General features: G+C 40.8%; 1 protein-coding gene across 1 annotated transcript in view; it reads right to left on the bottom strand.

Annotated features, from left to right (window-relative positions):
* The window catches only part of Slc9a9 (solute carrier family 9 member A9), a 539257-nt gene that overhangs the window by 399441 nt on the left and 123828 nt on the right, over positions 1-15988 (bottom strand). Inside the window, exon 5 of the mRNA XM_034484566.2 lies at positions 424-539. Within this exon, the coding sequence (XP_034340457.1) occupies positions 424-539 (116 nt within the window). The remainder of the gene's footprint in view (positions 1-423; positions 540-15988) is intronic.

Below are 15988 nucleotides of genomic sequence, written 5' to 3'. Positions count from 1 at the left end.
TCTTTACTCTGATCCCTAACTTTGATGAACTTTAAGAGTTCCGTAGTAAACAATTTTAAAAAATGTTTAAACTAATTAATTTAATAGATAAGTTTTGAAGGAAGATGCGTCGAGCAGAGACAAACTTAAGGACAACGTCTCAGAATGGCTCTAAATTCGAGAGATGCAGTAATGGCTTTACAAAGTCCCTTCCACCATGGAGATTGCTTTCTGACCAACTTGCCCAGGGCTGTCTGATATTGCCTATTTTTTTTTTCCTTTTCTTTCTTGACTTTTTATTTAATTCACTTACAGATGTGTCAGCAGCCTATGACGAGGGATGAAGAATTATTACCAGGGAGACAAAAATGATAACTTGTGGAGGAACCATCAATTTAAATGTTTGACTCTTCAAAGAGAGAAATGCACGATTCGAACAGTTACCTGGGTCTGTAGCCGACATCAGCGAACCAAAAAATAAACAGTCAGTGAAATGGAAGTCTCCGCTCTTCAGCTGGCCAGCATGCACCATGGCCTTCACAAAGCCATACATAATTAACCTGTAGAAGAGAAACAGAAGGCCTTTAAACATTGAGCTAGGTCCTCTGTAAATCCATGCCGTCTCAGAGAACATTCTGATGTGCCTTCTGGATGTGTACCATGCATAAAACACCGCCACCCTGCCAACTCACGGCCACTCTGATCTCTCAGCGCTGCGCGATATTTTCATCGGATATCACAATCGACTCACCTAGCAAATGGTTAACGGGGCATTTGCTAGCATATACTAAAAGTATACGCTAAGTAAGCTAAGCTTCAAGGATGTATAAAAAAATCGTCAAACCATATCTATTTATTTCCGCTTCTGAGATTCAAGCAGCCTCCCTTGGGCTCTCCTTGTTATTTGGCTTTTTTTTTGGTTCTGTGGATTTTAGTGTGGTTATCCTGCACTTTATAGCTAATATCTACGTATAAGTGAGTATTTATCATGCATATCCTTTTTGGCCTGGGTTACCTCACTCAGGATGATATTTAAAGTGGATGGAAGGAAGAACTGGGTGTCAGAGGAGAGGGGGAGCGGAGCAGGAGTGTCAGGTGTAGGGAGAGCAGGGGAGAAAGAACAGAAATCAGAGGTGGGTGGGTGGGGGCATCTCTACAACATCCCAAGAATTTGGAAAGGGGTTAGGGGAGGAAAAGGCCCCAGGGTGCTATGGAGGTGACTTTAGCTCAGACTCCTAGCAGTGGAAGAGATGAATCCTGAAGTGGCCACTTCCTGTAGCCAGACAGGACTCCCAAAGGAGGGATAAGGACAGCAACTCACCCCCAAAACCTTCCATCCAAAACGTTTCCTGCTGACAAGATGTGTAGAGATAAATATAGAACAGAGATGGAGGGAATGGCTAACCCATGACTGCCCCAAATTGAGATTCACACCATGAGCAAGAACCAATTCTTGGCACTATTAATGATACTCTATTATGCTTGCAGACAGGAACCTAGCATAACTGTCCTCTGAGAGGCTCCATCCAGCAGCCAATGGAAACAGATACCAAGACTCACAGCCAAACATTAGATGGAGCTCAGGGAGTCTTGAGGAAGAGTTGGGGAAAGAACTGAGGGACCCGAAGAAGACTCCATAGAAAGAACAACAGATCAATTCAACTATATCCTTGGGGGTTCCCAGAGACTGAATCACCAACCAAAGAATGAGCATGGACTGGACCTAGGGCCCCTGCACATATGTAGCAAAACTGCAATTTGGTCTTCATGCAGGTCCCCCAACAACTGAAGGGGGGCTGCCCCTGAATCTGTTGCTTGCCTATGGATCCCGCTCCCCTAGATGGACCACCTTGTCTGGCCTTAGTGGGAGAGGATGTGCCCAGCTTTGCAGTAAATTGATGTTCTGGGGGCAGGGGAAGGGGCGGGTTGGAGTGGGGACTATGTGTCAACTAAACAGGACACCCCAGGAAGCTCGCCTTTCTCAGAGGAGAAGGGGAGGGGAGATATCATGCCTACAAAACAGCATAATCTAAAATCAGTAATAGTCTTTAGAAACTGTGGACCATCCAATCTCCAGACAGATATTAAAATCCTCACAAGCACTTTCAGTTTAATGTTTAAAACTTGTGCTGAGGCTGTGAGTATTGTTAAAAAATGGCTGAACATCAACTATTAGGACTTAAGGATCCCAGCAGTCACACAGACACTTTTAATTCTATTAAGAGAACTACCTCATTAAAGGAATATTTCAGACAGAGCTCCATGTAAACAGTCACTATCACTATATATATATATATATATATATATATATATATATATATACATATATATATACATAAATACATACATATATATATACATAAATACATACATATACATATGATTTCAGGGTATTATTAAAACTGTCTAACCCTCAGTACATTGTTCATCAGCTAGGGTAATAACGATGGCCCATGGGGACTTTGGAGGACAAATAAAACAAGAAATGTCTGGTGTCCGATGCTCTTGACACTCTCAGGGAGCTGGTTACTGTTTCTTGTGAAGGTGGAGATGGGAAACATTTGTTTACAGTTTCTGCCTCTTCACATACTTTAATTAACTTTATCCGAAGTCGATCCTGTAAGGTTGACACTATCTATTTACACCTGAGAAAAGCGAACACAGTGTGATGTGGAGACCTGCTTAACATGGCAAATTAAGCAGGATGCTTAGGCTTGAATTGAGATAGTCTGGTTCCAATGCTGGGGATTTAAGCCACCATAATGTGTTACTGGAAGAATGGCTTTAATGTTTTCCACTATACTGACAAGCCATCTCATGCAATGGACCCTGAGACAAGCCATCAAGTAATCTCTCTAAAGCAGGGTTCTCAGCTCTTTAATATAGTTCTTTATGTTGTAGTAACCCCCAACCATAAAATTATTTTTGTTGCTACTTTAGAACTGTAACTTTGCTACTGCTGGAATTGTAATGCATATATTTGATATGCAGGATATTTGATATGTAATTCCTGTAAAAGGGTGGTTCAACTCAGAGGGGTTGGAACCCACACGTTGAGAGGCACTACTCTAGACAGTCCAGAGGCAGTAATAGGGAAGAGCTAAATCTTGAGGCTAACAGCATCCTCAGGACTGAACTATGAGTGGAGCCACAGTGAGCTAGAGCTAAGACACTCAACATGGCTTTGCAGAGTATGGATTCCAGGGTAGGAACTGAATCTCAACCAGACTGAATGTCTTCAACATTAGTAAATTTGTGTCAGTAGAGCAAGACCATTGGGGATGTAAAGAGGCAAGCCCAGGGGCCTCGTTCTAGGTAATTTCCCCAGGAGATCAACTATGAAATCTCCCTCTAGATCCAGGGAAGCTACATTCAATTTATTTGTTCTTGCTGTTGTTGATATATATATATATATATATATATATATATATATATATATATATATATATATGTGTGTGTGTGTGTGTGTGTGTGTGTATTATATATATACACACATATACATACACATTTGTTTACAGTTATATATGTATATATATACATATATACATATATATATTTTATATATATATATATCTGCTACTACATCAGGACCTCTATGAAGAATTAATGAACAAGCCCTGTGCCTTCATTGGGCATACAGGTTAGTAGGATGAACAAAAGTGAAAACAGTCAGAAATGTAAATAGTATCTGTTGCACACATCATTCCCTTGGGTAGAATCTGCCATTACAGTCAGCCCTAAGACGTTCTGGAAAGTTCCAATCTGGATAGAGGAATGGTCTTCAATATTCTTCCTTTCGGGCCTTTTTCAGATCCCAGCTTCACAGAGGTCCTTCCTTGTTTGAACTATACTCCAGACACTGAGCACAGCCAGGCTGCGGAACCATGGTAAATATTACAAACTATGATCATATACCTGACTTCTGTATCTACTGATTAATTTTATCGGAAGCAGAAACTAAGTGTTGAAATGTACTTATTGTATATTTTCCACAAGCGATTAATTTGAAAAAAAAGAAAAAACTACACATACCTGCTGCCTAAGCTTAATGAAGCCAAGAGAAAGCTAAAAGCTATGTTTATACATTTGTAACTAATGTCCTTATATGCATATAGCAATTCATCTTAAAACTACTAATGTTACAGTAACCTGGATTTCATCAAAAAATTTCTAAGGATTAATACCAATAATCAAATCTGTTCTGAAACATATGCACTCAGTTTGTTTCAGATCACAAGTATTTATTATAGCAAAAATTCAAAGAAAATTATAGTGATATAATAAATATATGACTAATCATTAAGACAACCATTAAAACCATTACAATTCTATACAAGAGTATGTTGGGCACAGAAAATTTATTATTAAAATTTAATAAATAGTATTTAAAAATTGTGAAGTTGAGCAAATTTAGGCATCAGCTCAAGCAGAAAAAAAAAAAAAAATGAAAGCATTTATCCTGGCTAGGTTTTGTTAACACAGGCCAGGATCATCTGGGAAGACGATACTTCAATTGAGAAATGTTGCCATCATACTGGCTTATAAGCAAGTCTGTGGGAGAATTTTCTTGATTACTAATTAATGTGGGGACCCCAGCCTCCTATTAATGGTGCCAACCCTGGTCATGTGGTTCTAGGTAGTATAAGAAAGTAAACTGAGCAGGCTGGAGAAAGTGAATCAATAGACACCACTCCTCTAGGATCTCTGAGTCAATTCCTGCCTCCACGTTCCTTCTCTGACTCCCCTCACTAATGAATTATGACATGGACATATAAGCCAAATAAACCCTTTTCTTATGATTAGTTCAAAGTCCCCTTAGTAGTCAACCTCCCCTGAAAAATTGCCTTGACTGGTGTGCAGCAGCTCCCACCCTGACTGTGGGCAGTTCCTTCAGGTAGCTGCCTGGATAAGAAAGACTACATCAAAAGAAGGATCATCCTCCATCCTCCGTTGTCATGACTCCCTTCCTTCCTGCCATTGAATTGATCCATTCCACTGTTGCCAGCACTGCTTATGCCTTCCCTGACAACAGAATCCATCCGCTCTTTCAGGCTTTCATCTTGAATGAGGGACCAGTGGTCCTTTGGGAGCTTCCCAGGCTTCTAGCTCCAGATTGGGACTACTGAGGCCCCAACCTTGTGGACTGAGTAACTGCTGGCCAGTTACTCTCCAGGAAGAGACAGTGATTCTGAGACTTGTTCAAATGTTAAGGTGGCTGTCCTCAAGCCCAGAGTGCTGGGTGCTGATAGGCTCAGGTGTTACCTGGTTATTGTTATTGGTGAGGAGTAAAGGAACCCCTGAGTGTAGGAGGTTGTTGTACGTATGATGTGCATGATGTGTGTTGTTGATCTAGATATAGCCATAGCAAGGACCTCACTCCCACAGAAATGGCAAAGCCTTCCACAGGTAAGGCTTAGAATGAAATGATGAAGCCTTTCTTGTTGGAGGAGGGCTGAATCTGACTGTGGGTATTGATAGGATGTGAAGAAAATGTCCACCATAGTTTTGTACTGGGTGTTTACAACCTAAACACTGCTCCCTTGTTTCATGCTGTGCTTCTGGGGTGCTGCAGTTTCTCTGAGAGCTGAGACCACCTGATCCCAGCTTTCCATCCCTGTGTCCATCTGTCTGTCTTTTCTTCATTCCCTCCCTGCTCCAGTAAGGCCGAAGTACCCACACCCCACTCCCTGACCACCCCACTCCCTGACATTAACCTCTAGCACCCCACCCCAGCCCTACACCTCCCAAAGTTGCTTTTTGTTCATGGTCTATCTCACAGCAATAGAAAGCAAACTAGAACAGCATAGGATCCATTATGACTGTTAATAGCAGTTCCATAAAAGGAATTAAATGAGAACTTTTCTTCTGCTTTACTGCATTTCCCCCAATTCTTTTAACATAATAACCACAGTAGAAACAAACAATAATGTACATTAGTGAGTTCTGTTACAGACAATAGACAGCCATTGTGCTATTTAATCCTCGCGGTTCTCTGAGGAAGGTACTGTAATTATCCCCTTCATGAGTGAGACAATCAAGAGTCATGGAGGTTAAATAGTCACACAGCAAGCGTCTGCTGAGTTGAATCTGGGTGGACAGGCGCAAACACTTAGCACAGCTTCTCAATGGCTTTGGAAGACTTTTGAATTCAGTGTGTGGGTGGGGGATGCACTCACATTTGCTTGGAAAATGTAAATTACAAATTTACTCCAGCTGAACTACTGGACATAAAGTAATCATAATCATAGGTACTTCCTCGAATTAACATAGTTAATTAAAGAAAATCTCCAAAAACTGAACCCAGCACAGTATGTATTTTGCTCATTTTTACACTTACTGATCTAAATCACTATCACTGATAACTGTAATAAGTTATTCTTGCTTTGCTATTTGTACATTACTGTCGCTGCTGCGATATTAATAAGACAATTAGTTATGAATTTGTTAACTCAGAGGCTAAAAAGTTAACTCACTGGCAGACACGTATTTCTACGGAATTCCCCTGTTGGCCCTTCACAGAAAACCTTTTGGGTGGCTCAGAATGGCCAACCTGAGACAGAGGTTGCCAGGGATCACTCAAATTAGTGGCCCCTACGGTGAGGGGTGGACTGCGGATAACACACGGCTGCGGATAACACTGATTTCAACTTGACTTCTCTCAGGAAGCTGATCTCCTCTTTGGATATTGGAGCACAGGTGCTCTGGAGACCACAGATTGGGAATGTATGACACCCAGTAGAGAAACAAAGGCAGTATGTCACTCGCTCTAACGAGCACCGAGGGAGAGAATTTGGGGAAATGCTGAACATTCTCACTTTACTGGGTGTTCATGATGCATTTACTGATTTTAAGTTTCTTCGGCTTGTCTCACATTCTCTAGTCTGTATACCTAAAGGCATGCTGAGAGAATGTTTCAAAACAAAAAGTTCCAGAATGTTCAGTTGCTTGGATAATTTCAAAACATGTCCTTTTTATCTCTGTATTTTTTTTAAATCTCTCTCCTTTTCTTTTTATTAAAAAATAATCATCACCAAGCTCTGTCTAGTACACCAAGAAAGGCAGATTTTGCATTGACGTTTTAATGGCTAAGGAAGGGAAGTGTGGGTTATTTGCATTAATCCTCTGAAGGAGCACACGTTTACCTGAGCACAAGAAAGAGGTAACTCTGTGGAATTCACTCACTAGTGAGGAACCCACATACCCCAAATCAATGTGCACTTGAGTTTCTGAAATTTTTATCAAAGATTTATTCATAAAAAAGTAAAAAAAAAAAATTATTCATAATTGTGTGTGTGTGTGTCTGTGTGTGTGTGCGCATGCGTATACACACATGAGTTCAGGGAACTATTGAGTCGTGGAGATGTTGGGCCCCATGGATCTGGAGTTACAGACAGTGATGATCCACTTAATGTGGGTGCTGGGAACCACACTCAGGTTGTCCAGAAGGGCAGTACCCACTCTTAACCCCAAAGCTGTGTATTCAACCCAATGCCTTTCTGAATTCTGTGCCTAACCGTTTCCCTTTGAATAAGCATCTTTTCCTATGTATTTGTTTGTGTGCTATAAAGGTTTCAGCCTATGTTGCATGATTGGGGTGCCCAGCCAATTTCATTCACTTCCTCACTCAGGAATTCATAATTTGAACACTAAATTTCTTCATTCAACAAATAATTATCAGTAGATTATTCCTGATCTCAAGGAGATCACACTTCGAGTGTAACAATTCATTAACTCATTTCATTCACATTGTGGCTAAGAGCTCTACAGAGAAATAAAGATGGCCCACGGGCCCCACTCTGAGTTCTGGAGAAAGCTGAGGGACCTCTATCTTACAAAGTTTGGTTTTAGGAATGTTGGGTCTGAGGTAGTGCGAGAGACTGTTGGGTGTCTGAATTAGATCAGTGGGAAGTTTGCTTAAGACTCAGACCTTAGTGCAAATATTTAAAGTGCATCATTAGTCTAACCTTGGCTATAGATAAAAGTATAGAAAGTACACACATTAGAATAAGGCCTATGACTGAGGTCTGGGGACCCTGTGACTTCAAGGAAGTTAAAGGAGGATGAAGTAAACGGAGAGGCCAGGAATCTGTCAACAGAGATATGTGTGTCACCGGAGTAAAAGGGAGAAGATGTTTTAATAAGGTCAGAGAAGCTGAACAGCGTCAAGAGGACCAATTAATTTGGGGCCATTAGAGTGTAAAGTGAAATCGTAGTGGGTGGAAAAGGACCTGGAAAATGGAAATGAGACAAATAGCTCTTAGGCATCTGGCTAGGAGGGGAGTCAAGTCTTTCTCCAGACAGAGAGCTTGGATGGGACTTGAATTGATTTCAAATGAGTAGGAAGCTATGAAGATGCTCGTGTCTTACTAGGACTCACAAAGAAAGGTTTAAAATGGCAATTTTGCTTCATCATGATTAGGAGCTTACGATGGCACAGTGAACATTGGATGGCAGGACTATAGTATCTGTATATACAATTAGATATACAGATGATGGCTTTGAGTGTCTGTAGGACCACGTGGCTCTTACAAATGTCAACCTCACAATCCCTTCCCTTTGTCTCTGTTTTTCATATCCCATAGAGCCAGCAAGCATTTACTGTTATAAAAGTCTCTGCTAAGTCCTATAAAAAAAATATACAAACTAGTCCAGCACATAATGTCTACCCTCAGGAAGGGAAAAGTTGCCTGACGAAGGAAAACTGAAAAGAAAGTTCTGTGTCTGTGAGAGGTACAGTTCAAGTTAACAGAGACGTGGGTGTCTTTGAGGGCTCTAGAAAGGCTGTGAGCATCTGCGCCACAGTTGAACCTAAATGATGTATCCAGGTAAGGGTGTCGTTCACAGAGTTCCTGTGCTATGTGGGCTGCCCAACTTCTGATTGCTTTTCTGAACTGTAAATCCTTTTCTATCAAGGCATAGGAAAACAACCAAACCAAACAAAACAAAACAACAAATAAACAAAACAAAAGAAACTCTCATGGACAAACAAATAAAACCCAACCATCTGTTGGGCCATCACTATGTGCCACTTACTACTGGGACACCAGATAGGCTTGTCCTGTGTTGAGTTTCACTTACAAATTCTCTTTATTATTTTTCTTTAATTAAAATATAATGACATCATATTTTTTCTCCCACTGCTAGTCCTCCTTACTCCCCAAGCTCATGGTCACTGTTGTTATAGACACATATAAATGAATAAACATATTAATATAACCTGCTGGGTTCATTTAGTATTACCAGCGTGTTTATGGGTTAGGGCTAACTATTTGGTATTGGATAACCAACCAGGAGACTCATTCCTAGGAAAAACTAATTTCCCTCTCTCAGCAGTTAACTACTTATAACACTTGATCTAAAGATAGGGATATGTGGCATCCCTACCCCACATCTATGTTGGGATGCCAACTGATGTTAGGTTCAGGTCTTATTTAGTCAGCCATGTTGTTGAGATTCGTGGGTGCAGCTTCTCTCCCCTGTCATACCTAGAATGCACAAGCTCCTATCAGACTCCCTGGTCCTCTAATGCTTGCTTACAATCTCACCATCCCCACTCTCTTCCTGCAGTGTTCCCTAAGTCTTAGGTGTAGTACCATTTTGTAGGTGTATCAATTAGGGCTGAGCACTCTATCATCAGGGATTACTATACATTTTTACTAGTTATGGTTTTCTGTAATGGTCTCCTGCTGCTGAAAAACAAAAGAATCTTTTTGATGAGGTGTGAGATCTACATTTATCTATACTATGAGTATAATTGTTTTGAATACAGCTAAGAACAATACTGGTTGAGGAATGTGACAAGAGTAGATTCTCTAAAATCCATGACCTCACCAGCCACATGTAGTTGGCTAGATTTCCAGTACCAGGTATGATTTTCCTCCTGTTAAGTGGAGCTTTGGTCCAAGGATTGTTTTGTTACAGCTAAGAAGACATGGTTGCGTCATTAGAGATCTCTTGCCATGCTGGTCACTGTTGTGATTCACGGGCATCATAGCTGGGCAGTACTACTGAGTGCATTCCTCCCTTGGCATATTCTCTTCTGTAATGATGAAAACTAGCCTTCATGGAGGAAGCTTTCCAGTCAGTTCCAGCTCAAATCATCAGAACCCAGTTCCTGAAGTATAAAATCAACTTATCCTCAACTTCTGCTAGGTGACCAAGGGAAAGAGCTATGTTCTATATTGTTCTGGGAGTTTCTTGGACTCCTCTAGACAATAATGCAAAGGGATTCTCATGTTTGCTACTGGGAGTTTTGTTAGATAACCTATGGCTTTGGGGGGAGTATTGTGAGGAGCCGAATTCGCCATTAAAAGATGGCGCAGGCTTCGGCTTCCTGGTTCTTCACGGAAGCTTTACTTGAGAATTCGCCTGCGTGTGGCGCGAAAACAGAGTATGACAATTGGATGAAAGATTTGAGCCAATGAGGGATCTGCACGTCTCACAAAGCTCTATTTAAGCAGCAGGCTTTCTGAGCTAGGGGTCCTTCCTCCACCTCACTATTAAGAGAGCTGTTTAATAAATGCTGTCAGAAGAATCCTGAAGTGTGGCGTGCTCCTTATCGGCGAGGCTGCACGCTACAGAGTATATCACCCCAAATGTTGTAATTTCACTAAAACCTGTGTGTGTGTGTGAGAGAGAGAGAGAAAGAGAGAGAGAGAGAGAGAGAGAGAGAGAGAGAGAGAGAGAGGGAGAGAGAGAGACAGAGAGAGAGAGACAGAGAGAGACAGAGAGACAGAGACAGAGAGACAGAGACAGATAGACAGACAGACAGACAGACAGACAGATGAGAGAGGGGTGGAAGAGAGAGAACATTCAGTTGGACAGCCATCATAATTCAGGTAAAACTAACAATATAAATTAGGTTTTAAAGCCTTTCCGGTTTTTACTATTTAGTATTAAGAAGACAGTTTAGAATAGCTCTGCCAGGCAGAGGCAGGCGGATTTCTGAGTTCGAGGCCAGCCTGGTCTACAGAGTGAGTTCCAGGACAGCCAGGGCTATACAGAGAAACCCTGTCTCGAAAAACCAAAAAAAAAAAAAAAAAAAAAATAATAGCTCTGCCTTAGTTTCCAGCTTTGTAAAGTCCATCACTGTATCTTTTGTTTCTGTTACAGAACATCTTATCTACTTTAGGATTTAATATGGTCCATAAGATGCTCCCTCTGGCCACTGACTACAGTTGTCTTCCATGATTTCCTTCCATCCAGTTCCACACTTAGCTTCCTATCGTCATGCCACTATCAACAATGATTTTTCAAGAGCAGAATAGACTGGAGACAGCAAGTTGTGATGAAACACACTTTTGTTTAATCCTGGCTGGGATCCCAGTCTTTGACCTTGAGACCACTGGAAGAAAGCTGAATCCATTCTTCTTCTATCTACCTCCATCCTGTCACCTTTCTGGCATCCTCGAGAAGCTTCGCTCATCCTTGCGTTTTTCTGCTAGGTCCTACTGCTACCACAAACTACATAGTCGCCTGTCCATGATCAAGACTCCCTTCTGAAGCGCCTTAAGGTTCATGAGAGAGTATAATATAAACCCTAACAAGAAAGAGGAATGAGCATAATTGCAATGCTGAATGTAGAAGAGGAACACGGAGGGCAGAGCCTGACCAGGCATCCTGATTTTATGCTTACTACATCCACTGTTTAGCAGAATACTGGCCATTAAAATGTAAAAAGGAGCTACATCCAGCACAGAGCCCATCCACCACTCAGTGTCAGTGACGGAAAAAATAAGCTTGTACAATGCTGAGAGAAAGCACAAGTCTAGTCACACCAGTCACACTCCTTAAAGGGCCTCACACCCTGAGGAGGGGAGTCACAGTCAGGAGGAAGGAGGCATTAGGCTGCCCAGGATCAGACATGACTATGGGTGAAAGAAGGACAGAGAGTCACAACATGGAAAGGACAAATGGCTGTCACAAGTAAACTAATGCATGGGCTGTGGACAAAGTTTTAGGTCATTGAAGATCCCTGACAGATTGCCTAATTTATTGGGTCATAAATTTTGCTGCATATTCGAATCATAGGAAGGCTATGATGCTGGATATGAATCATTTGAAGGCTATAATACTGGCTGTATCTCAGACAAAGTAAGACAGACTTTCTGTAGGCGGGCTGCAGGATCATGTAGTTAAGATTTGTCCATTGTTTTAAGAAGTGGTCAAGGTTCAACACAACTTTTCTAAATTGTCACATCTCATGCTCCAATGTGTAATCCAAATACATGCAACCAGAGGGCCAGTGTGGGGTCCAAGAGTCTGCATGTCAGATATGATCCCTGTGGTGTCATTGATGCTCGCCCCAATCCACACTAAGTAAGACACTCTAAGTTAGGATATATAGTTCTCAGAATATAATAGTAATAGATGAGAAATTGATTCTTGCATTAGGCGACATTTGATGCTGCTCACTGCAAGCTTTGAAGAAGTCTGTAGAAAGTACCCATGTATATACTCAAGATTTCCATTTTAGATATTGTAAAAACCCTAGAATAAGCTTCTGTGTTTACTGAAGGAACAGGTATATACTAATTAATCATGGGTGAGATTCATATACATGTACACATAAGTAGGCACATTTCCTTTGATGAATAACAATGGGGGAGCTTTCCAAGACCTCAAGAGGGAGGGAGTCAGCAAATGGCTCAGTGGGTAAAGTGCTTGCCTCGCAGTCCTGGTGACATGAATTTAGTCCCCACAACCCAATAAAAGTGAAAGAAAAGAACCAAGTCTATGTAGTTGTTCTCTACATGTGTCACACATTCTATATGTGTCACAACGTGTGTGTGCTCACACATATACATCGCATATGCACATGCACACACACCACACTCACAAACACATACATAATACTAATAATTTTAAATGTTTTGAAATGAAATTATGAAATTCACCCTGACAAACAGAGAGAGGCTGAGAATGAACCTCTGACCATACTGTGACTTTTCACCATTGAAAGCATGTGTGTGACCACCATCTCAGCTGCTTTCATTCTTCTGGGAGGGGAGAGAATTGTGGTCCACTATTCCCCTGCCACAAGGTATGCAAATGTTGCCTACCCCCTTTGCCTATGCTCTGCCATCTGTCTCTAAGTGTGAGACTAAAACACTCTTTGGAACCACCAGTTGTTTAGATTGAGCGTTGGGAGGATACAGTCTGGCAATACGGTCCAGAATCCACTCTTGCAGAACTATGGAGATCTAGACCTGGTCGGGTCACTGACTTAGCTGAAGCCGCACTGAAGCTGTCTGGCAGCAGAACCAAGGATATGATTTTTATTTTTCCTAAATTCACCTGAACTGGCAATCCATGTCAATCCCTAAAGTCTTTTTCAGCAAAAGGGGAAAAGCCTGTGATTTGAATATAATTTGCCTAATACATCACTCATAGGAAAGTTTCCATCTCGTTTCATATTCTCTAAAGCATATTTATCTCTTCCAGCTGTACCATTTGGAACCCTGAAAACAACTGCTGGCTGCAACAGAATATAAATGACAAGAAAACGCAACCCTCTGGTTTTTCCCCAATCAGATCAATATCCCAGCAAGCAGTCAGCTGATAAATAATGTAGATGTTTAAAACATATTTAGTTCAAATTAAGATGTTACATTGGTTGCTGTTTGATTGATGGCCTTAAAATATGTTGTCATTATTAGTGACAAGACAGAATGAACAATTTATCTTGTGAAAGATGAAAATCAAACATTAATTCTTTGCCCTGACTCATTTTCAACCATGTCAGTGTACTTTGGAAAGCTTTTAAATCTAGAATGGAAAGCTTCAAAAAGCCTGTTTTGCTTGTGGTGTGTGTAGCACAACCTGTTATTTGAAATTCCTTTGACGATGTGGGCTGAAATTCTTTTGTAATAATTCAATTTACTCTTTACAGTGGACAGATTTCTCAGGGGCTTTGCTGTTATAAAAAAAAAAAAAACAAAAAAAAAAAAACAAAAACGTATCCACTAATCAAATGTAAAAGAAATTGCCCTGATGCTTTAAAGAACAACAGCGTATAAAACACCTAGTTCCATATAGAAACGATGCCCTGATTTATCTGAGCTTCCCACCACTACTTCTGTTCTATATGCCTATCAGTCCGGTACCCAAGTATCTCTTAAAGAAGATCTACCTGGAGTTACTCTCAAATGGTCCTGATATAATAATAAATAACTAGGCTAGTGTTCAACCTACAGGAAACCAGTACTAACTGATCAGTGAGGGCATGTTTTGACTATCACCCAGTACTATGGTCTATACAGCACCAGACAATAGACATAACTTATTCCTTTACTGCCCGCCCACTACCCCCCAAACCCCATTGTGACAATGGTTTTATACTATCAGGCACTGAGGTGAGGTATTTTACAAGCCTTCATCTGGTCTTGAGTTTAAGAGTGTTTGGATTCAAGCATAATGCAGAGTGGGTTTACATGTACTATTTGCAGATGAAGACCAGGAATAAGTAGGCCCATATTTGATTTGATTACATAACGGCTCTTTTGTTTGGAAGAACAAAGAGGTCTGTTATTTACCAAACTTGATCTGATCTTTGAGAGTACAACGAAGAAAATGTTGATGTCTTTCCTTTGTTAAAAAAAAAAGTAAAACATAACAAACAAACAAACAAACAAAAAAAAAACAAGAGAAAAGGTAAAAAAAAAAAAAAAAATTTACATAAAATATATTTTAAAATTGGAGCCCAATATGTATTTGCCCAACACTAGATGCCCAGGTGCACAAAACGGAAAACAGATAATGAAAAGTATGCTGGGATAACAGAGATGGCAGACTGCTACTAGGAAACCTTGGTTTTCAACCATAGGCAGCTACTCATGTCTTCTTGCTCTCCTTGTCATATAACAAACACTATAATAATCCTCCATTCTGTGTGGTTGATCAGGAACCCCTGTTGAATGTTCCAAGCCTTTATTTTCATGTCCTCAGTTGTCACTTTTTCTAGAACGCATAAAAAACTACTTAGCCTTCTCTCTCTCCAAGAAAGGGGGCTCTGTTTTGGGATGTGCCAAGAGACATTATTGGGTAGTTGTTTCCTATGTGGAAGTATGTGTTTGTGTCTTCGCTCACTCTCCAGAGTTGCCAAGACCTAACTGGAAAGAGATGATTCAATTGACTGTTTATTGGCTCTTGTGAGTAGAGGGTAATCTTGTGGCAAACATCCACCAAAATGAACGTGGTTCCCAACATTACCATCTCAAGTCTTGACTCTTCCTGAATAAAGTGAGCAAGGACATTGGCAAAGGGACAAAAGCAGGCCAGGGAGTGACAAGGAGCTTAGTTAATTCAGTCAGCCACATAATAAAAGTTCAAGAAAGTCAGATCAGATTGGAGTACCATGAGAGGTAGTAGCTTCTTTCCATAGATTAACCGAAGTAGCCCTTAACTGTTCTACAAACGGGACACTGGGCTATTCTACAGAAAGGTATGGTCATATCTGGGGGAGCAAAGTAAGGAGGTGGCACAAATGACCTTTAATGTGTTTTTAAACTCTGAAAGTTTATACTTTTATAAAAATCAGAAGGAAAATAAAAGCAAGGAACGAGAGAGGAAAACAGAAAATTCTGTCATTGATAATATTTTCTAGGTTTTGGTTGTTTATTAAAGCAAACTAGACACACGCTTCATTAAACTGAAAACCATACACAGGCTTTGCCGACCACCATTCTTTTTGCGAACCTCATGGTAGCCTTCCCATGTGCTCAGTCTGAAAGCACAATGAGGTTAGACAGAGAAGTTATCTTCAGCTATGCTGAACACCTGTCTCCCCAGGAGATGCAACTTGTTTAATTCCATGTGATGGTTGCTGGTTTTGTTTGTTTCTTTATTAGTTGATGACTACCCGAGCTAGATTCATATGGAAAGGGCAACCTCATCTGAGAAAGTACCTCCATTGCATTCAAGTTTATGCAGCATTATTTTGATTAATGGTTAATGTGAGAGGGTTCAAACCACTGAAGGTGTTGCCATCCCTTGACGGGTGATACTGGGT

This window comes from Arvicanthis niloticus, chromosome 21, assembly GCF_011762505.2.
Source record: "Arvicanthis niloticus isolate mArvNil1 chromosome 21, mArvNil1.pat.X, whole genome shotgun sequence".
NCBI classification, from domain to species: Eukaryota; Metazoa; Chordata; class Mammalia; order Rodentia; family Muridae; genus Arvicanthis; species Arvicanthis niloticus.
The sequence above is the reverse complement of the archived record's forward strand: the minus strand, read 5'-3'. Positions and strand labels throughout refer to the sequence as shown.